The following is a 24,698-nucleotide window of genomic DNA, read 5'->3' as shown; positions in this document are numbered from 1 at the left end:
TTGAGTTCATTGCACCCAATTGGAAAATAAATAAAAAATATAATTAGTCCATAGATACAGCCAGTTGCCTTTACAGCCACAAAAATCTGGTAATATCAATAGAAAGTGAGCAACATTATAACGTAATAATTTCAACAAGCAAATCCTTTTATCAGACGCATTTTTGACCCAATTAGATTAAATATAATACGAGCAACCCGGTTACGTTGGTATGGAATCGATTTGCCTGTTTCTATAGTTTATTTCTCCGCCGGATTATAGCCCCTACGTTTTATGGGTTGTACTGGCGAACCTGATCGCTTCGCTTTAGGGTTCTGTACTACTAATAAAATAGTGGATCCGTCATAAAATCAGATGTTTCTGTCAATCTCTGTATTTCGTACCCGGTTTTCTTAGAATATAATGTCACATAAGAAGTAATTGTTAAAGTATTGTTAAATTTATTACTAAACTGAATCTCGAATACTGAAATCTCGTTAATATCATTACGTTTTTTTTTAATTAAGTTTTTGAGATAATATTTATATTTAAAAATACATTTTACTAATCATAACTATCGATATATGTATCTATTTTCAAAGAAAGTGTTATCGACAGAAACGTTTTTAAGAAAAAGTTACAAAGGAATATTACGCATATTTTGCTACTTGTGTTGTATATCAAACGCCTTTACATTAATAAACGTAGTCTTTATAAATCTAAAAATCCTTTATGCTAACAGTAGTAGTACCTACGGAACACAACACGTGATTCACGTTCGCATTTAGCAGATTCGTATTGTTTGCCGAGCTACCTGGCGGAGGGTACAGGTGTTCGAATCCCGAGGCCGTCTTCCGTGCCACATGCATGATGCATTGTGGAACATATTGTCTTTTTGTGTTACCGGGTCAAGTTGTTTTCATACTCGCAGACAAATAATTTGTCATCGATACCCCTATTATTTTGTGTATAAAATGCGAACAAGTAGGCAGCTTTTTTCTCTCTTTCACTTATCTTTTCTATTGGACTTTAACAATATAATTATGAAGATCAGTACTGTTTTCTATACTCATAGCCCAATACTATAAATAACCCGTAAGGACTAAATTAGAATGTCTCAGACTACTCAAATATCTATTTATATTGATGCAATATAATGATTATGACAATTGAAACTCTCTATTTTAAGCCCTATGACTAATTTAATGACCAATGATTAATGCAATTTCTCGTGATATGATTTATATAGTGGAGTTTGAACAGCAAAGTATAATCCATGCGTGACACATATATAAAGTAGTCAAGCCACAGTCAGAAATAATTTATCAATTTTCATAAAATATGATGCTAACCCACGAGATTTGCAGCACGCCAAACAATACGCAATATTGTTCGCAGATAATTCATTTTTTGACAAAGGCGATTGTAGGAACAAATTCTACAACTATTTAAAATTATTGCCTATGATAACTCAACAATTTCGAGGCATCCAGCAAAACCTTACACATATATTAAAACCCGTGAAGCCGTTTGGGCTGAAGACTGAAAAATATTTTTGGTATCGTGTGAATTACTATCATCATCTTTATCGTATCTCGGAAGATTTCCAACTCTACAGTAGGGTCTATACCAGACGGAATTCCTATAGAATATACGATATTCTTGAAACAAAAGTACCATTTTTAGGATAAACTTTATACGATATTTCATTAGCTAGCAAACTTTTCTTTAACATGAAAATTATCAAGCGAAGAAAATTATGCCTTATATCGTCTAAATAGTCTCTTGTTTATGATATTCTCGACAAGAAATTATTAAAGTTATCGAAATAAAATCATACTTCAACAATATTAAATTACGTACAATTCCTCTTGTATACTTCTACTTATATTTTACCCAATACGTATAATAAACCAGGTTTCCCGATAAACACTTATGAATTACGAAATATTGAAAGTTCCCACACCACATATAAAACTGTTGCTAAGTCATGTTTGAAATAAACCATTACCGTTATATTCACGCGATTTTTAACAATCACGACTTCACAAAACCGGTAACCGTTAGATGTGATTTTGACAAGTACATAAGACCTAAAATTGGCTGCGCAAATACAATGTAAGTAAATATTGACTTCACCTAGTGACAGCCACACGCTGATTCACATGCGGCAGCGTTCGCGGATTACACCTGTTTCACTACAAGCTAGAAACGAGAAGCGAAATACTAAATAAGATTAAGAAAGGAAGAATTAACAGGGTCAGGAAACTTATTGCGATGCTTTATTTCTTATTACTGACATTTAAAGAGAACTTATTTACATGCTATCTTGAAATAGTCAGTCCAGGGTTCAAAACCCACGCAGACATCTTTGATTATGCGTATCAGAAATTGAAACCTGTCACAAGCGGTGAAAAAAATATTGTGGTATCCCCACAAAATCTATATGCCCGCGTTCTATGAAAAATCTATTTGTGTGTAGATCTCGATTCAAATAGACTAATTAGCAATTGACCAATTTAATAGACTATTTTGTAAGCCTCCTCATTCTTGAGGGGTCTAATTCTATTTTGTAAGCCCCCTCATTCAAGAGAGCCTTGCCCAGTAATAAGACAATAATGAGCAGATTATATCGCCTCCTCGGTGGTAGTGAGACCTTACGGTAAAACGTTATCTATTCAATGTTCAAAGCTTCACTTCAATCACGAAAACAATGGGAGAAAATCACCTGAGCGCGACAGTACCGCTAGCCGAGTGCGCTTGGCAACAATTAATCTCCAATGAGGCGTTTATCTTGTGCCTAACTGCATACCTGTACTTACTATCTAAGTGGGTCTCACCTGAGTAAACTCGTTATGCTGTATAATTAATTCAACAATTCCATATAAACAACATATTGTTCATAGTAACTGTATTGTGCTAACATCATTTTAATAATATAGAAGTAGCGTGCCGTCCACCTCATTGTAAGTGGCTATTCCCGCCTTTCGACAACTGTAATCAATCCCGGATAAGATAAGAATCCTACTTGATATCGGGTACAGATGCGGTGCTACCCCTGAAAGCTATGTTGGAACGTTTTGGTTAAGTATGTCTCCCTTACAATACCTTTCAAAGCGAAACACAGTAGCGCTTAATACTGCTGTTATTTGTCAGAAATAGGTGCGGCAGGGATACCTTCAGCGTCGAACAACAAAGGTTTCCATCACCTTTAAACATTAGTATATTACGTGCATAAAAACACGCATACACTTTTACGCACGTAGCGTCAGCATATCAGATTATATTGCGTCAAACTAGAATGATACATAAGCAATGTGCCGATAAAACTAACTCAATATGTGTTTTATTCAATCTTATAAAATTATAATAAGTGTAATAATAAATAAAATTCGAATGTATATGACTCATAATTAACCTAACGCGAGTTTTTAAATAAGTAGTCATTAGTAGGCTGGCTGATAACAGTTTTAAATTATGACTTAAATTAAGATTGTTAAAAGTATTTTTATTTAACTTCAGTTCTAAATTGACTACAACTGCGAATGTAACGGGATATGAAAGTGATTAAATAATCTTACTTTTTATAAACCGTAAGAATAGCAAAAATATATAGGTTCGTGTATATTTGCATTATAAGAGTACCTAATGTTAATTCCTGTTAAAGAATATAGTATGATAGAAACGTTTATTTAGTTTTCCTCAGGGCTAGCGAAGCATTTGTGGAGGGTTCACTAAGCCAGGATTCCATTCCGATTTGGGATTGCTATCAGACGTCCAATCAGCCATTTGTTAAATATACGAATTAAAAAAAACATACGGATGCAAGTTAGACAACATAAATCTGAGCTGTTTATTATTATGTACAACCACAAACACTCTTGCAACATCTCAAATTTTTGTGATTTTCTAGCCATTCAGATTTTCTACACTTAATGATTTTGAAACCGTGATAATAAAGTAAGAATAAGGATTGATATTGATAGCATATCTTTCTCCAAAATTTGGTTGCCTTTCAATCTCCACTAAAAGCGTACCTACTTATTAAGCGTACTTCACAAAAAATATCTCTGCAATTCATTTCTGGATAATGAATAATGGAAATAACAGTCATTAAACACAAGATAGCAGTTATACGCCCGTTCGGTACATTAAATTTTCCGCCATGACGAGATTTACCGTTAGCGATGCAAAATTAATTTCAACAACGCCATTCGAAAAGCAAATGAATCATTAGCTTGTAGGTCACAGTTTTTGTTCCATGGCTAGGCAAGAGAACGGTTGAAGGTTTGTATGTCTACCTAATCTTTTCGTTGCAACGATGACATTGGCTCAGATTTCAAACCGGCCGTTTTAAACCGTGTTTTGAACCGGCGTAGATGACGCAAATAACCTAGTAGGTATATCAACACGTCAGACTTTACTGAATGTATCGGGAAGTTTTAAAATAGAACGCGTTGCGTGCGGACGTTCGGAGCCGATCCAGCTCCGTACAGATAAACTTTATCGTTTATCGCTACATCTGTGCAATAGAACGTAGCGACGCGTCATGCATCGGAGTATATTCACGTTTCTTCGGGCGAAACGATAACGAAGGGTGTGGACGTTGTGTTGATGTAGGCTAGGGGCGCGGTTGTGGCCAGCTGATCGCACGCACACACCTCTGCAGCTGTTTACATCAAGCGCCTATTGATTTTGGCCTCCGGGTCTCCGCTGAGATACGAACAGGTGTCTGAGAACCCGAGTCGATGTTTCCGTTAAGATGAAAACATTTTATTGTATCGTTGTATTGGAGCCACAAAGTATCGAACTGTAAGTGAGTGGAATTGAATAACTCATGTTGAGCTAGACATGACAGAAAGCGCCACAACACAAATAAAAATAATATGGTAACAGAATGAATTCTTTTTACAGATACCGACCTTGATTCCGGAGCGTCCCTGTTGCTTTAGGAGCACGTTCTCCGGCTTCATGTCGCAGTGGATGATGCGATTCTTGTTCAGGGCGTGGAGACACTGCAGCAGGCTGTGCGAGAACTTGCGGACGAGCTGCAGCGAGAACCCTTGGAACTTGTTTTTCTTTATAAGCTCGTAGAGATTGATCGAGAGTAGTTCGAACGTGATGCACGTGTGATTCCTGAACGTGAACGAGTCGAACATGTGTATGACGTTCATCGTGTTGTCCTTGTCCTGCTCGCGGAGGTGCTCCAGTATGCGGATCTCCTCTTGCGCCTGGCGGTGGAACCGCTTCTCGTTGCGGACCATCTTGAGGGCGACGTTCTCGCGCTTCTTGTGGTCATAAGCCTTTACCACCTGCCCGAAGCTCCCCTTGCCTATCACCTTGAGCACCTCGTAGCGGTACGCTATGTGGTCGTGCGGGATGTGGATGTACGAGCCCTGTTCGTTGTCGTACTCGCAATTGTTCGGGAAGCCGACGAGGCCGGGCCGCTTCTTCGCGTTCGCGCCTATGAAATACACCTGGGGGTAACCGAATATCTCGCGGTGCTCGTACGGCGTGAGCTTGTTCATGTACAGCTTCATGACCTGCTCGGGGCTGGCAGCGGCTGCCGGCGGGCGCTTGTCGGGCGGCTGCGCGTTGTTGGCCGGCGGCGCGGGCGGGCCGGGCTCCAGCGGCGGCAGCGCCCCGTCCCGGAGCAACGCGCGCCCGAACGCGTGCGCGCTCCCTAGAGGCATGTCGCCGGTCATGGCCGAGCGGCCGCCGCCACCTCCGCGCACCTCGCTCGCCGTGGCCGAACCGACCCACGCTCCCTCGCACACACCACTGCACCTCACTGCACTTGCACTGTTAGACGGCGCCACCCTGGGGCACTGCACCACATTTCACATCGACCGGGAGGAGCGAGACCCACGCTTCCACTTATGCGGGCACATTCCGTCTCGATACGATACGGTGGAGCCGTCGCGGATAATACCGTGCGACGCGAACGTGAAACGCAAACAAAGACCCCCTTCCTTGCGGGTCGACCCGACGACAGAACCAGAGAGAAAATAGAAACTGGTCGCCAAAGTCATTGAACCGTTCGTCCCTGCGCAGCTCGCGAGTGCGAGTGGGACGGAATATAGTGACTGCGTGTTGAGATTGGTCACCAGATGGCGTAAAAAGTGTTGCCATGAACAATTATTATTATGATAGACCCAACTTGAAAAATATAATAACATAAATCTTATAAGATCATATTTTAGTACGATGGCAAAAATTAATATAAACATAAAAGTTTTAATTCATTTCTTTATTTTTAATGATTTCCATATGTACTTGACTAATAGTGATTGCAATATAAATGATTTTACTCATAAATATATTTTACTCTTCAACGCACACATTATAAAGAATAGTGAAAAGTGGTTACTTATACTTTTATTGATTTAGAATTATTTGCTATTCCGAATCTAGCTGAGTATTAAAATGTGCCCGGAGAAAAAAGAAATGTTTTAAATCTTATCAGTGTTGCCCAGTAACAAATACTGAAACTTGAAAAAACTTAAATAAGATATGATTAAGTACGTTTCTTAAGTTTAAAAAATATAACCTAGTTATTACTTAAATAAAAATAAGACGAGGGCAATGCCAAAACAACACAAGTAAATTAATTCAGACAAAAATATAATTTTTAATTATTAAAATTATACCTATTTAGTTTCATTTAATAACTTAACTCTAAGAAAACAAATCATTTAAAAATAACAGACAAATTCTCAATCATGAAGTAGTTTTTGTAAAATAATTGTAATATTTAAAGACATCAATTTGTGGTATTTTAACTTTTGGGTCTCACGACATATTCTAGTCTATGGATAAATCGAAACAACCGCCATCTATCGAGAAAAGTCAGGCAAAGTACAGTGCATCTTCCATCCAATCTAGACGTCTTTTTTCACTCCGTTGTTTTCTGTCATTTATACAATCGTAACTATGTGGTAATTATATTTTTATTTCCGTGAAAAACATGTACAGAGACTATTGTGTAACGGACCAATATATGGAAAAGTTAGAAGATTAGATTGTGGTGATAAAAATGTAAGTGAATCCTATCCTTTCGCACAATCGTTTATAGTGATTTAGTTTTTTATGTCGTTTTTATTTCTTACGAGCCCGTGCATTTACTTTGTTCGATTGCGAAGAGTGGTTGATATAAAGGTAATTAGTTCGATGTTTGTGTAGAGTATGTGTACAACGAGTATCTTTCGCTAACCGGGAAATATCCAATACCGGAGTGTCTTGCTTACGGAATATTCTATTGTTTCCATTCGAACCGTAATAATATCAATGAATACGTGATAACGTCCGCTACAACAGTGCATATCGTAACAAGTACGTGAACTTTCAAGGTAATGTTATACTAATATGGCATTGTATATTATTGTAATGGATACATAGGTACTTCATACTTCACTGTCGATACCATATAAAATAACTATCTATACGAGCTGCATGTTTGGATTGTGGCCAATGCACCAACCGTGTATTATACATAATAGAAATATCTTGCTCATATGTAAGAAACATGTGAATATTTATTAAACAACATAGTAGGCTGTATTTCATAAGGAGTTCAGTCAATAAATTGATAAGAAGTAAACTTTTCCTCCATTGTTTATTATTGTATCGCTGACTCATTTAAACCAAGCATACTTAAGTTTATCCTGCTATAGTACCTACTATTACTCAGCACTGTATAATACAAAGATTTTTTTTTACATTGTAGAAATTACATAGCAATTATCCACGCAGACCATCAGTGGTCATTATAAATATAGTACTTACCCAAAATACCTATCTGAAGTATATTGAGATATATTACTACCACTGCAGAGTAATTTAATAGGATCAGGTTAAAAAGTGTTCCACACAACACTCAATCCTACGCTACCCTCAATCCTCAATCACACCCTTCAATCTCGATATCACAATGCTACACTGGTACTATAAGGTACAAATAGATACAGTGAGCAACAATAACTCACTGGTTGAATATTGGTAGCTTGCAGACCTGACATTGCTTAGAGTTTAGGGTAAAAAACAATGCATACATAGCCTGAGTGATGTGAATGAACACAAAGTTATATAAATAAGTCACAAAGAAACCAATGTGTCCTAAGTTCTTTAAAAACCATTACCAAACAGTGCAAAGATTATCAATCTGCCATAGGCATATGGATTAAGCCCTTTTTCTGAGAGGAAACTGTGCCTCACAATGAGATAATAATGAGTTGATAGCCATGAGGTTCGGTGACTACGAGTCAAGTCATATAAGTCTTATTGTATGTGGATCATATTTTTAAGTTGTCTATAAAGAATTGTGTACAATACATTGTGTTATTGTCCATAACATGCTGCTTTGGCACTCATACAAACATGAATAAAATTCAGTTATAAATACATATCATAGTAATTAATAATGTTATTATGAACACCAATTGGTCTGCACATGTATTTATTCTTAGTTGTTTCTTTGTTATTGGTCTTATAGGTAAAGTATACAATGTATATGAAAATATAATTTTAGATGGGAATGTCTTGATTATTAATAATTATATTTTTTATTTTTACATTTTCTGTTGTCATAGCCTCGCTTTAGGTTTCTCAGTTGTGACAGGACACACATAAAGAGCAATACACAAATAGCCAGACTCCAAGTGAAAAAGTACAGGTGGTACAATTCTTTGTGATTTGACTGTGGAGGCCACAACATGGGCAGTAGCTACTTACCATCAGATGGATTACTTGCCGTTTGCTACTCCTGTATTATTTTAAAATATATTTGTATAGGGTAATTTTAAAAATCAAACATTTTAAAAATCAACTTACATTTCGGTTAGATTATTTATATAATGTTTATCTCAATAATATTGGTACGTTCATATTAGGTTAGTATAGGTACAAAATATAATGAGATAAGTATTTCAATGTCAACTGATAACGATGGTATTACCACATGTAAACAAATAATTAGTTTTGTGGAACTCTCATTACTCATAACAATACAATACTTAATGAATTTTCCATAATTTATTTATTTATTTATTTAATACGTACATAGGCTTAAAAACTAACATTACAGGCAACCCCAAGTCGTTAGTGCACCTAATTTTACACTTAATAATTAAAAATACGAGCATACAATGTTAATTAATTAAATTAGCAACCCGATAATCATTTCTAGATATTCAATAAATAATTAAAATAATGTATTAATTTAATTTAAATGTCATCAAAAAACCGCAATACAGCCACAATAATAATAAAATGATACGCAAATATTATCAATAGATTATAAAATTATACAATTAATTTAAAACAATGTCAACTAATAACTATCTACTAAATAAATTAAATTAGTATCAAAAATCACAGTTAAATAATCAATTATCAAATATAGAGTGATAAACTTGTGTAGAAAGTTCCTGTAATACTAGCTGACCTGGCAAACGTTGTGTTGCCATATAAACAATGACTTAAGGGTATGGAAAATAAATAGTAACCGATTCTCAGACATACTGAATATGCATACAAAATTTGGTGAAAATCGGTAAAGCCGTTTCGGAGGAGTATGGTAACTAAAATTGTGACATGAGAATTTTAAATATAAGATTATATGGTATCTTCTACAATATCACATAGCTTTTTGTATTTTTTCATAATGTGGAAGTAGGCTTCATTTCTATCACACCCATAGGTACAGGTTTCATCTTAGATTGAAAGGGGCTAAGATCAAAGTCCACCGCAGCGCAGGCTAAGTGCGATCTAATAGTCTCCACACACCTATTCCTTAAGATTCACTTCGTGGCTGAACTAAATAACGAATTTAGATTTTTTATGGGTCTGGGTGTTTGTTTATTTGTCTATGTATGCATTCATGGAATAAACAGGAATCCTAGTGTGGAGCCATGAATGTAGAAAATGTCTTTAAAATATTGGAACAACTGTTCTTATTCATCATAGAATTTCCTTGGCTTGGCTCAAACTAGTATTTAAGCTTTTGTGATTAATGAATTTATGGAATGTGCAATATTACTTTTAAACTTATGAATCATCATCAACCCATTACTGTCCCACTGCTGGGCACGGGTCTCCTCTCAGAATGAGAAGGATTAGGCCATAGTCCACCGTGCTGGCCAAGTGCGTATTGGTAGACTTCACATACCTTTAAGATTTTTATCTCTCAGGTATGCAGGTTTCCTCACGATGTTTTCCTTCACCGTTTTAAGCAAGTGATAATTAATTTCTAATACGCACATAAATTTGAAAATCAGAGCTGCATGCCTGGGATTTGAACCTCGTACCCCTCGATCGAGAGGCCGCGTTTCTTAACCACTAGGCTATCACTGCTTATGAATACAAAGTACAAATGAATTTGAAGTGGTTGTTATTATCATCATAACAACACTTTCTCTTATCAAATCCAATTATTGCTGCATTGTTAATAAATATTTGCAACTTAACTTATGTAATGTAATATGTTACAAGAATTTTTACATTTCCATTGAATCATCACTCATTCTGAAAATGTATTCATGATGATTATGTATTGCCTGAATTTCTCAATGAGCATGAATGCGTAATGTGTAAAACATTTATGTTATTGCATGTTAATTAACTAATAACAAAATTATAATGTAATTTAAGACTTTCTCGCCTTATAAATATTTGTTTCGTTTTCATTTAGCAGTATGTGAAGCAGTTATTAATTTAAAATGACATTTAATCATTTAGAATTACCTTTTTTTCCATAACGAAATACTTTGCGAAGAGAATTGTGAATAGAATAATGTATTGTAGATTTTTAGCCCTTTACTGGCTTTAATATATATTTCTTTTTTAAATCCTTCATGCCTTTTGGTAGATTATTGTGTATTTTATAAGTCGTGGAATGGTTCTACTTTTGGATCATACCTAGTTTTATTTTTCATACAACTTATGGTTCACTATATTGGTTCACTTGAAACAATACTAAAAGTTAAAACTCCATGGGTAATAAATTAATACTAAGTTTACTGGTATGGTTAGTAATGGTTTAGTTACATGGTCGATGGTATTCATTACCGTGGATTTTTACCGATAACGAGGTTTCAAATGAATACCGCCTTGAAACTTCCGAGAAACTTGATTAGTGTAGGCAAGTACTTGTGGATATTGTATTGGAACCAGATAAGATACCTATTGGTATATTGTGTCAGTGTTAGGCTATGTACTCGTATTATATAAACATGTCATTCTGTCATAGAATGATTTTAACGTGATAGATTCAACAAACTAGCATTGGTAATTTTAGGTTGGTGATGATGAGTTACTGTTGTCATAGCATCTGGTAGATAACTTACTTTAATATGCTTGAATCATTGTTTCATTGGGCGTCAACTTGGACCTCAAGTGATTTTGCCTAGGCATGGGTGAATTAAACACCACATTACGCTTAAAAATCTACTATTTCGTCCGTTCGTGTAGTTCTCTTCGCTCAAAAATATAGCCGATTTAGGTCATTATTAAGCTGGTAATTCTTATATATACTCCTTAGCCTTGTTGGAGGAAGTCCTGTACATCGTGGACAATATTCAGATGTCGCTATTTACGATGGCTACGGTCTAATTACTGGGCGAGTATTTCCATCACAATTGGGAATGGTCTAGCGCATACTCCATAACGCCTCTCAATTGCAAATTTTAGTGATTTCCAGTCTCTTCCACTCATTTACAAGATTTTGGAATCAAATCTGGATATTCAAGGCTGAAATCCTGACGTTGAAATCTATACTATTGTGTTTTAATGGTGTCGAATATTCTTGATGCAACATATATCATGCTCAACGCCTCCTACAGAGCATTTGCATAAATTCGGTTCTAAAATAACATTAAACCATCGCTGCAATTCCAATATCCATGCAAGCGAGAACTTTGCCAATTCTCTATCTAAATAGCAACGCGAATCCGGTTTATGATACTTCCCAAGAAAGACAGCGATTATCTGTCGAAACAAGTTATTTACCATCCATTAAACCAGAATAACCGCTAGTGACTAGAAATAGTTACAGCGGATAGACATAAACCATCTTTTGGAAATTAGTTTTTATATTTGTTACTACTACTTAAATCCGTTCACACTTTGCTGGGTTTGATATTTTCGGTGGGAACTTCGATATAAAAGTATCAAAAACACTCTTATGACTTACACAAATATGTTATGATGTGGTAAAATCTTAACTCGATCCGTTCATTACTTTTAAAGATTTGCGGACACAAAACAGGGAAGATTCATTTGTTGATAAGATCGCGTTTATCCTCAATCACTTCAAATGGAAAATCATAAAGCAGCCAAAAAATACACGTTTGCAAAGAGAAACAGTATTTGCTCTTAACGTGCAGTATCGAAGTCATACATACTACATACACATACCCCAAAGGTACTGACTAGGATATTCCGTTGTAGTGATGTTAATAGATGGAACCGTAGGGTAATAATTTCGAGCAATGCAAAATGTATTCTAAAAAAGGAATAAATCCATATGACTGAGCAGCGAATGTAGGGCTACAGATAATGTAATTGTTGCTGATACCGGAACTCTGTAGCAGGAAGAGCGCAATTAGTGTCGACTGAACGCAGCGAGCCTAATAGCATCTACCTACTGCTAAATATTGCTCCAAACACCGTATCCAAACACGTATGGATAATAACAGTAGTCTATATAGTTTATGTTATACTGTTTAGGGCAGCTATTGCATGTTGTAAATTTTGGCCTTCCAACTTAAGATTCGAGTCCTAATAAATAAGACGCCTCCGATGTTTCTATTACGGTATTTGCCTATAATACGTGTAAGAATAACATTACATTACATTTTAGTACATTTATTTCTGTCTTACAAAAATGGCGTTGACTGTAAAGAAACTGTTCAGGTTAGAAGCGTGTGATTAAGTGACACATTCCAAGTTAAACTTTGGGAGCAGTGAAGCATTTATCATTGACCTCAAGTAGAAGATCGATTTTATCCTATTTAGGTTATGTAGTAGGTGTCCGTAGCCGACCATTGACTGCTTATGCTCAATCAGACTATCTGTACCTGACCTGCATAACCTACCTCTACCTCTGCATAATCTACCTTTGTACTTACCATTTCTCCATTGCGAAATAACATTTCCATGACTACATCCTACCCTTAATATTTAGAGAAGAGTCCCGTGCCCAGAAGTGTAGCAACAGTAGTTTAATTATTCTGTCGGGAATCGTATTACTCGCTAAGTGTATTGGAACTATTGTGTAGTGTCGTAGGCGGAGGGAGTGTTCGGGAGTGTCTATGATACGATAAAATATCACTCGACATTACCATATTCAGTATTCAATGCTTATGTTCCGAAGCTTGACACGAAATGACATGAAGAAAAAATGTATTATTTCATGCACCAGCCTTTTTAATATCATAGAAGTAGCAAACGGGAATGCAGTCCACCGTATGCTTTTCCCCAGATGGTATGCGGTCACTGACGTCTTTAAATGGAGAACAAGGCTTTGCTTAACACTGTTTGAAATTGAAATTTGAAATAGGTTTGGCAACGATGCCGCCGGAATCGAGCCACTAAAGATTTCCACCACCTTCATATTCTATTGTCATCTAGATATGTTATTACAAAATTCCTCGCAAACTCACTATATATCTTCCAAAATCTTTATGTCATAGGGGGCCATAAAATGATTTAATGTATAGTCTGATTCATAATTAGGTGTCCAAAATGTAAACAAACAAATGTCACTGTCAAAATTAACAAGAAACAAAAACTTTAACAAACTCAACAAAAAACGAAAACTTTACAATTATTCACAATTTAACAAACGCGCTATGAAAACGATAATACATTCGAGTTCAATCACAATCACGAAAATGAAAAACATCAGCTACGAAACTTAAAAATGACGGCACAAGAAATGTTCTAGGTTCCGATTGTGTTACCATTATCACATTTTAATTTTCTACCATAAACCTTGTTTTTTTATTATAATTACTGTATGGAACGAAATTGAGGTAATATAAATATTAGAAAATGTGAATTGATCTATTTTTTTTTAGATTATTACTTTATTATTGTTGTATTAATTTAATATTGTCAAAAATAAGAAACTACCATTTGAAACGAATTTTCTTGATAGGTCAACACCTTTGTTTACATTTTGGACACCTAATTATGAATCAGACTATAGTGAAAATAAATCCGTGAAGTTGTTGTAACAAAGAAGCATATAAACCTGCTGTTCGTAAATCGTATTGCTATCCCTTAATGTGTTGTTTGGATAACTTATGTAAGTATCAATCTTTACCACACCCTTCAAAGCCAAACAAAACAGTGTTCGTTATTGCCACAGTATAAGGTATATATCCTTATACTGTGATATTGCTGTTATAAATATGTTATAAAGAATATTATATTGTGATAGCGCCTCCGCAGTCAAAACAAAGGGTTCTACCTTCTTCCAAACCTTTGAAAGGTTTTATCTAGATCTAAGGGTTTTATCTTAGTATATATTAGTATGTATGTCAGTCTGTAAGGTATATATGATGTGTACCTCTGTATTCAATTATACTTTTGTATCTTTGTCCATATTGTCTGAAATAAATGGTTATTATTATTATCTTTATTTACCAACACGCACATGACTAGAGCAAAACTCATCTTTCTGAGAACGATGGATGAAATTACATGGAAACATACTTTGAATATTTCGAAGCTGATTCATACAAGCTATGGCGTAATTATCAGTAAATGTGTGAACTTAAAGTAGGTACTATTCATAAATTGTAAACATATTCGAGTTAATGCGCAACTTCATTCATTGAACTACACATATCTTATCTATCTATATCTACTATTATAAAAGTAGTTTGTTCAACCATCGAGCAAAACAAAACCAATTTTGATAAACCATTTTGTATTAAAAAATATTATTACACTCGAAAATGTATTTATATACGTTTTATCTCGCTCTACAATGGGGGCTGGAACAGGATATATAATAAAACTTTCACAGCCCAGTCCATTACAAAATAAGCTCCCGTTTCAAGTACTGTATTAATATTTAAGAGGTCCGTTTCGAGTGTTACAACGCAATGCAGAGCATTGCGTTGTAACATAATGGTCTGAAAATGTAACAAACAACTGATTAAAGTGTAATATAGAAGCGATATTATATAGAATTAGAACTATAAAGAAGAGAGTTTGCATACTTATGGTGGAATTTTGTGGTTTGACTTCACCACCCTTTTCTGCCTTATAAAATCTGTGTAGTATTGCTATGTTCTGGTTTGAAGGATATAGTAAGGCTGGGATATTTATACGAATTCAACCTCTGTGTTTTAGCCTCTGTTTCGGTGCCCTTAGTATTAAACCCCTGAGTTATTGTTAGTATCCGTGATGTACTAAGGAGACTATATAGAGGAGATTAGATAGAGTACCAAGAGACAGAAGTCACAAACTATAACAGTGGTCAAGTTAGGTAGGAATCCAATCGAACCTGAAGTTTTTACACTATCCAATTATTTACACTATCCATGAGATGGGCTGAAAGTTAGTTCTACCACTTCTATATATATTTTTTAATAAAATATTATCGCGGATGACGACGCGAGAAAATCCTAGTTATGGATACAAACAACAATGTTATTATTATGGGCCGTTAGTACGCAGCCTACGGATATTGGAAAGCCTACATTATCAAGTTAGTTATGGGCACTTGAATGTCCAGGTGTACTACAGTAACAGCAGGAATTTGTTTTCTAGACATGAAAGATTTAAGATACTTGAATAAAGATAGTTTGCGGGTAAGATAGGCAGGCGCATTACATCAATGTTGGTCCGAGTTACTACTGGGATTGTACCTAAATAGATCATTTTCTAATTTATCTAGGGACAATCGAATTTCTGCAGAAAATAATATTCGCCAAAGTGCTGCGTTTCATACAAAAAACATATTTAAAGACAATATTTTTAAAGTGTTGATTTTCGAGTTCGACAGCAGATATTTTTCATATTTTTATTGCCAAGGACCTAATAATATTGACCTCATTATGAGGTTCGCTCGTCTAGGCAATCACGGTACAGTTCTCTGCTCTCATATATCACTGCAATGGACTTATTCATATAAAAAATGAAATCTTTTATAAACCTAGAACAGCACCATTTCTAGTGGAAATCGCAAGAGGTGACTAAAGTAATAAATATAGAAAAAGGACAGAAACGCCTCTTTGCGAAGCTATTAATCTACTGCTGTCACCAGCACGGTGATCTGATGGTGGCTACAATGAGACCTCTTTCTTTTCCGGCTTATTTTCGATCGAGAGAGTACCACTGCCATAATAATTTTCATCATAAAATAGTTCTTGCGTTTAGGTGAAAGGGCGTGAATGCCGATTGCCAGTTAACTTACATAATATGAGAAAACTATCCTAGTCCTCATGCAACTGTGATCCACTTCAAGTAGAATCCCTGTTCCATATGAAGTTGGTTTCAGATGTCCAGTGACGACATTGATCACCATAAGTTGGACTGCAAGCTTATTTGCTACTCCAGTCATAAAAATACGATTTTAAAACGTGATTTCTCTATCACAGTTACGGATCACAGATGGGCGGTTTTATGGAGACTTATCTGTCGTTACGGTGCGACTCGCTGATAATACAAAGTACAGCCTACATTATCAACTTATTTATGGCCCCGTAAACCTCCAGGTGTGGCGTTGAGCAACAAGACACGATTAAATCCGAACTGTCTCCGCAAACTTTATTGTTTCGTGAATAAACCGTTCCGTAAAACAGTATCAAATTGTTGCTAAGATTTTGCTTCTATTGTTGACTTTATCTAATTGGTTGGTGGATTAAAAATGTTTTAAACTTCAATTGGTTTGTGACATTTATATATATGAATACTACCTGACCCGGCAAACGGTGTGTTGTCATATAAATAAAAAAAAATAAGGGTGAACAACCCTTATCACTTAGGGGTATGAAAAATAGATAGTAGCCGATTCTCAGACCTACTGAATATGCATTTAAATTTGGTGAAAATCGGTAAAAAAGTTTCGGAGGAGTACGGTAACTAACATTGTGGCACGAAAATTTTATATATAAGATATTTTCGTATAAGCTTGATATTAAGTTTAACGTTGTAGTGATATTAAAATATCTACAGTACTAGGTACTTCTAGTAAGTATACTACATTTAATTTATAAAACATATGTTATGTTTCTTCTTTATTAAAATTACATAGCCTCCATCCAAGTGAATCTTCAGATCTAATCCCTCATGCAATAGAGGACTCAGTGATGTCTAAAGTTTTAGCCAGTCCATATCGATTTCCTCACCCAACCTCACATTCGGATGCCCTTTATCATGGATCATACACACGCGAACACACAGACAAGAAAAATATAATCATATGTAGATTAGCCTGGCGGGGATTGTGCACGGATCCCTTCAAAATACTAGTCACCATTCCATACGTAGTCTCGAATATGGATTGCAACAAATATAAATCACAGAAGGAAGACGTTGAATCCATTTCGGTCTGTACACAATAAACGAATCCGCCCGCATCGGACGCATATTAAAGCTGTCACCGAGACGCGTGTATAGTGCGCAGTAGCGATGCCGAACAATCGATTGTTACACTATCGATAGTTCACCTCGAAAATCAATACTATCCACAATATTGATACTTGACGCTATCAATACTATCGATAGTATTGATAGCACAGCGACTATCAAATACTATCGATAGTATCGATACTATTGCAGATAATGAATAGTATTGACATATTTTATACTATCGATAGTATCGGTTGTAGCGAGAGTCCAATCGATATTCTCACTATTGCCACACTATCGATTGCCCATCGATAGTCTTTTTCTTTTTGTAGCAGACGAGCAGACGAGCATGCAGTCCACCTGATGGTAAGCGGCTACTGCCGCCCATGGACATCTGTAATCAACCCCAGATAGGATTAGATATTCCTACCTGAGGTCGGCCACAGATGCGCCGCTACCCCTGAGGGACTAAGCTGGAACTCCTCGGAAAAAGTCTGTCTCCCTTACCACACCCTTCAAACCAGAACACAGCAGCGCTTAACACTGCTGCTATAAGGCGGAAATAGGTATGGAGGTGGTGCCGCCGGAATCGAACCACAAAGGATTCTACCACCTTCAAATGTCTATCGGGCGACATCACTAGTGCGCAGGCGAAGTGGCCGCAAACGATCGATCTACGTCGCGTGCTTGCTTTTATTGTTTCGTTTCGGCTGCCAAATTAAACATACGCGAAATATGGTGACGGTAATTGTTTGCTAGTATATTTGTACGCGGTAGCAATAAATAATGGTATGGGTGCTTCGTTGAAGCGTAAGGGCACGTGTTTACGTTGCGGCCGTTAATATTAATTGAGAAGAGCTCACTGTAACTTTTCGGTGTAAACTTTAAGATCGAGGAATCAGATAGACAGACAAACAAACAAAAAATAAAAAATAAAATAGTTTTTTGTCTGTTTGTCTGTTTATATGGGCTACTCTTATCTTCAAAAGAGGCGAAGTTGCATGATCTAAAAGACGATGCCATATTTTCTCCCCGGAACGTGTGCGATTTTAAAAACATTTAAAGGCTCATAAACGTGAGAAGGTTAGAGGAATCGAATGTGGAACTATACTATTTCATGTTCGCTTTTTTCTATACGGCCGATTGATACGGCAAATTTTAACACGACGAACATTATTACTGTTTCTGTTAATAATTGAGTTTCTAAAACTAAAGTAACAATGGTGCTTGCCACCTGAACCCGCTAACTAACTTTGATTTATGTACTGCCGCTAGTCTGTTGTTAAATAAACCACAGTAAAGTATTGTAAAGAAATTCTGAACTCGAAGGGCTTTAAGCATCAAATTGTTAATAATAGTGGGACGAAGTATGAATCATATCAAATAGTCTGAAAGGCAGTGATAACCCAGTAGTTAGAAACGCTCAATCGACCGGTCCGAGGTTTGATTTTCAACCTCTTATTTTCAAAGTTATGTGCGTTTTTGTAATTAATCATCACTCGCTAAAATGACATAGGAAAATGTACGCCTCATGTATCCTGAGGCGTCATGTGCGCCTGAGAGTTATTTAACAAAAGATGTGTGAAGTCTACCAATCCGCACTTTCCCAGATTGTGATCCCTTGTCTGTATTGGGTTGACGACGAAGTATAAATCATAATGACTAATAAATACTACGATAAATCGTATGTAGGAATAGTCAACAATTCGATACGTGCAGTTGTAATCACAGTATTACTCATAGAGCTACAGGAAGCGAACGGTTATAATTTTATAAACACAACTCCATTTAGAATTATTAGTATTGATTTCCATGTTACCACGTGTAAGCTTGTTATATTATTGTTGAGAGTTAGTTTATCTTACATGATGATAAATATAAAATTCAAGTGTTTGTCTATGACTTTTTTGCCTTTTGACACAATAACGCAAAACCGCGTAACCTGTTTTTTTATTTATTTTCCTCGTAACTCTATTTTTGGAAAACATTCAGACAGATGAGTACTTGATAAGACTACTTTTTCATAATAAATATTTAATAAGATAAACGATACTGCAAATGTTTGGCACATACCTACTATTGAATAAAATTTTCTCCAATATTTCTCTCTATGGAGGAACCAGGCAATCGCTTCTTATCGAGTTAATCAATAATAACGTAATGGTAGTACAAGTAACGTAAAAAACAATGTTTCAGAATTACATTACTGATTTCTATGTTCAAAGGCTTATCGTGTTGAGCGTAGGGGAGCGAAAACTAAGTCTTTACATACGTCTTCGTTTCTTCGAGCAGACGCGATTCAAAAACGCGCGTTCTTAACAAGGCATAAGGCAAAGTTGCGTTTGTACCAATTAATAACATATAAGGCCTATAATAAACATAAATAAAGACACAAAAAAACATTGATGAGACCAATGCGGCCGTAAACACGCGTGACAGATAAAGCACCCTAATGGTTTGATACGAAGAAGGATCCAGATAATTCTCAGCCCGAAATCTGCATGATATATTTAGCTCTATTTTCTGGCTGGTTTGGGTAATCATTTATGTATATGTAAGGCAAAATTTTACTAACTATAGTTACACAAAAAATAGCAATTCATATATCAATGAGAAAGCGGTTATGTCATCTTTCTCTTAAGCCGACGTACCTAAGCTCATGGAATCCGGGTTGTCTAAAGGACAAATTAAAGCTGGGTCACATAAGGTCAGAATCATACGGCTCGCGACTGGATTACTGTTTCGATGTGAGCATTAAATCTATCTTGAATCATAGGATACATCTTATTATTTTTACTTTGTTATTTTACCTTAAATCCTAATACCATTAAGAGACATACTACGTTTTGTTCTTGTTTATTCATACCTGTTATTTTGCCGTATAATTAGCAATTTTGTTTTATTTATATTGAGTTGTGTGGAGGCTCACAAAATGTTGTTTTCCCACACGTATCACACTACGGCCCCTTGCTTTGAATACAAAGGTCACGTTTAAGATCAGTTAGGTACAGTAGATACAGTCGGGATGAATCCTTAACATATATCTTATACGCAAAAAAGTAAAAAATGTTAAAAGGGTCGATTTTTCTGACCTCTAGGTCTCCGTATCCCACATCGGCCACGATCCTTATTTGCTTGCCCACTTCATGGAATTTAGACTTTGAGAGACAACAAAGAAATTTTTTGCTCTGAAATTCCCAGCACATTTGAAGATCCGACATTTGAAGGTCGAATCTCGAGTGTTTGGTCAGTACATTAAAACAAAAGAGCTTTTTGTTAGATTTTTAGTAATATTTTCTGGAAAGATAAAAGAAACGACAAGAATAATCTTTCGTTTACAAGAACTCATTAATACTGTTGTGCTATTAACGTAAGACATAAATTATAAAATTAGAATTCGCACTTAGCTTATAACAGAAAGTAATACGTAGTCGTGATGCATATTACACTTGGCAGCCAGTAAAAGGCGAGGTATAATTAAATTGTTTAATTACCGCCTTTAAACATTTTAAGGCCTTGATAATGATCTTTAAATTCCTGAAGTAATTACGATCGAATGTGAGCAAAGGCTACCGTATTAGGTTTGCTTCCACAACATAATATAGTTTTTATTGAAAAAAAAGACAAACCCACTCAGTTTCTTACCGGATCTTCTCAGTAGAGGTCGCGTTCCTATCTGGTAGTAGTTTAAGAAAAATATTGTAACTGACAATTTGTAAGTGCCGCCGTTGGCCTATACAAAATAAATATATTTCATTTCATTTCAACAAAGACGATGCTTTGTATGTATGTCATCAATTTGGAAGCTGACTCAGACCATGGCGTTTATAAAGGAGTAGAACCTTTTGACGTTCCACATCGTATCGTAACGTGCATTGTAGCGTTGCTGTGAAGGGTTTGGTAATGATCCTTAACTTTTTGAGGCATTCCATCTGAGTCATCCGAAGTAGCAGTACGACTGCTACGTACTTTAGATAGGGCTCCGGTTTCATTTGAAGTTTATTACAGAAAATGAAGTGCGATACTTGTTGTGGGATTGTTGTTGCTACTTGGATTATTAAAAAAATACTTCAGTCTTATGGCGCGTCGAGGGTTAAAAAGACAATAACACACGTTATGTCTGTCTAGTCATCGTCTGTATCACGTCGTCGTTACGAAAATATGTCGTGTGTAGACATCCTAAAGCATAGTTTGAATCTAAACGGTTTGGAATACAAATGCTCGGATAAAAAAGTATATTGACGTCATAAACCCATGGGTGCTCGCGTCCAATTGGGTTATTTAACTCGTTAAACTTCTTATCCTTTTAGAACGCTACCTCTACATAAAGTATGTCCCATTATGGACATATCTTTTTATATTCTACGTTCTGTGTGTTTGTCGCTCTGTTTATATAATCGTTAATAACCACTGTTTAGTTAATAATATATTTTGGAAACGTAATAATAATGAAGAATAAAAGTATCGGTATTGACGATAACCCTCCATTTAATCAAGTTTTTTTTTATTTTTTTTTGCTCGTAATGTAACCTGCACATGTATAATTAAGATGTGTCGTTATAAAACTTATATGAAAAAAATATAATTATGTTCTTAAATAAATTTTATGAAAATTTGTAGGAATTCTAAAGTTTGAATTAGACCATCCATTCGACAAATAATGAACAACTAAAGAGTTTAATTAGTTACTCATAGCGTAATTATAAAAATAAACACATAGTTACAAGTGTGCGTAGTCAGACCACCCTGTACAAGTAGTGTTCGTGCAGTATAAAGTACAGTTTTAATTGAGCGAGTGCAGGAAATGAGAGGCGAAGGGGCAATGACTCACTTGCAGACGATATCTCGGGTCAATACATCTGCCCGGCAGCGATTCGGAGCCAAAGTTCAATCAATCATGGCAATTTAGAGGATTATCGTCTTGAGAATGGTGCCTTTGGACTGTTAGTCGGAAGGTCGTGAGTGCAAATCTTGGCGAAATATTTCGATGTGTTCATATGTTTTCTATACTTCTTTAATATATAAAGATTGTTGGTGGCTTCAGACTGTTAGTCGGGAGGTCGTGAGTGCAACTCTTGGCAAAATACTTCGATGTATGCCTCATATATACAAGTAAGGTATTGATGTAAAAGATTGTTTATGCATTGAAATAGTCAATAACTTTTTGGGTGAGATTAGCAAGCAATACTTGTTTTATTAGATTTCGTGAAATCTATTAATACAAATCAGGTGTAATTTTCATAAAGACATTTCTTATAAGTTGCTGTTATTTTTGCGATTTTACCTACCTATCGAATCGAACTAAAAAGTAAATTGCGTAAACATCCCGTACCAAAACTTTGTAATTGAATACGTACGGCTTCATCTATAGGTTGAGACGCCAAAACAAAAGGTATTATGTTTCTCCATTACCTAAGATATTTTCGCCATTCCAATAATATTACAGGTAATATTGTTTACGCGTAATCTTAGCTGTGATCCCGAAAAACATGTTTACCGTTATCCTATTACCTATGGCATGATATAAGTGACTATTTTTCTACTTCGTGACAGCAACGGTAACTCTAGAACACAATAGATAAAAATATTATATTAGCAAACGCTAGACGAACAGCGTGATAGGTCACGCTCTTAATCCAAAATTTTCCTTTACTGATTAAAGATACTATTTCTCAAGACAGAATATAAAGGTGAGATTACTAAAGTAGTCGATAGTATTGTATATTTTGGTTCTAGAGATGCCAATGTTTCGATTCGGTGGTTGAATAAAAAACAGTTAATTTTATCAGGCGTTACTTTGCGGAAATCCATTCTATTATGTTAAGATTAAAACTATTTCGCAACAATCCGCTACAAATATGTATGATATATATTTTAAACCATGCAGTATGTACCACCCTCCCTCAAAGGATGCGTGCAGATGCAAAATATTAAAAATATACACCACCATACATACCACCACCAACACGTGTTTCGCTTCAAAACTGAGTATCATTAGGGTATATTGACTCTACGACGGTTAATCGTTAAGCAAAATCGTTAAGTGAATAAAAAATGTTTTAACTGACAATTTGCACAAAATAAAAACTGTTAGTGCCTCGTGAGTCCATTCAATATATTTAATTTCTTATACCATTTTAAAGTATTTCTTACATTTAATGTTAAGCCACTCTAAACCCAAATAGGACAGACGATCGTATCACAGATGCGTTGTTTCCCTAGAGAACTTAGTTAGAGTCTTATAGAAGTTAAGTAAGAAGTAATTTAATGCCATTCTACAATGATTCTTAGGAATGTATTAACTATGTACAAGGTACATATGAATAACGGTATTTTTATTAAATTGAAACAGCAATTGAACATACACTGTACCAGATTATAATAATTGTTCACTGCCATAGAAGTGATATCTTTCCCTTTTGTCTGCCACATATGCAGTGATCCTCCTGACAACTGAATTTGAATTAGAGAAAAACATCTTCAAGAAATCTAAATGCCTAAATTCTTAAAAAAAAATCTCAAAAATCAATGATATGTGAAGACTACTATGAAAGTGGTGTAGGCGGCCTAGACGGTGCGAAGATCCAGTGCCCAAGAGTACAATAATGGGCTGACAAGAGAAATTAATTAGCTAAATTCCGTCTCAAGCTGTAACACATAATGTTACAGCAGCACTAATTCCCGTTTCACTTCGTTAACGTTTCAACAGTACAGTATGGTTGTGTTGACATCGTTTACGCGAGGCGGAGGGGTCAGATGCAATAATATGGGTCAGAGCTATAGAGGCGGATCGTTCTCGAGGGGAATCCACGTTATAGTGTACTTGAAGCGGCGGGTGACGTCTGTCGGATTTATAAATGTTTTGCAAGTGGCAAACGGTGGTGAGGGATATGCTGAGTCATTCCAAGGTGGATCTCCTAAGTAGTGTAGTGATAGCGTCATGGTTTGTAACTCTGCCTATATCAGAGAGTCCGAACCCGCCACGCAATGATGCGCCTATGATTTTTCTAAGATTTTGTGGGAGTGCGCTGAACGCTCGTTTGCTGCTACCAGTATATAAAAAGAAACGAGATCCGCGGCCATTCATGAAGTATCGTAGCCACTCAGACTATTAAGGTTTAGGTCCACAATCCAAT

General features: G+C 35.9%; 2 protein-coding genes across 6 annotated transcripts in view; one reads left to right on the top strand and one right to left on the bottom strand.

The window, feature by feature from the left end:
- Positions 1-6,164, bottom strand: part of Dyrk3 (Dual-specificity tyrosine phosphorylation-regulated kinase 3) — a 220,202-nt gene extending 214,038 nt beyond the window's left edge. The window contains exon 1 of the mRNA XM_073089939.1: positions 4,902-6,164. Within this exon, the coding sequence (XP_072946040.1) occupies positions 4,902-5,684 (783 nt within the window). The 5' untranslated portion in view covers positions 5,685-6,164. The remainder of the gene's footprint in view (positions 1-4,901) is intronic.
- A 669-nt stretch (positions 6,165-6,833) lies between these two features.
- The window catches only part of Dmtn (transmembrane and coiled-coil domain 2 protein Dmtn), a 52,992-nt gene continuing 35,127 nt past the window's right edge, over positions 6,834-24,698 (top strand). For 4 of the 5 annotated variants that reach the window (XM_073089704.1, XM_073089702.1, XM_073089703.1 and 1 more), the window contains exon 1: positions 6,834-7,017. The gene's annotated coding sequence lies outside the window, so the exon portion shown is untranslated. Of the gene's footprint in view, positions 7,018-7,161; positions 7,329-24,698 lie in introns of all 5 variants that reach the window. The other variant, XM_073089701.1, reaches the window with a different exon arrangement.

Source organism: Epargyreus clarus, unplaced genomic scaffold, assembly GCF_041222505.1.
Source record: "Epargyreus clarus isolate Ecla_fem2 unplaced genomic scaffold, WU_Ecla_fem_2.2 ptg000031l, whole genome shotgun sequence".
Taxonomy (NCBI): domain Eukaryota; kingdom Metazoa; phylum Arthropoda; class Insecta; order Lepidoptera; family Hesperiidae; genus Epargyreus; species Epargyreus clarus.
This window is presented reverse-complemented; position numbering and strand designations above follow the sequence as displayed.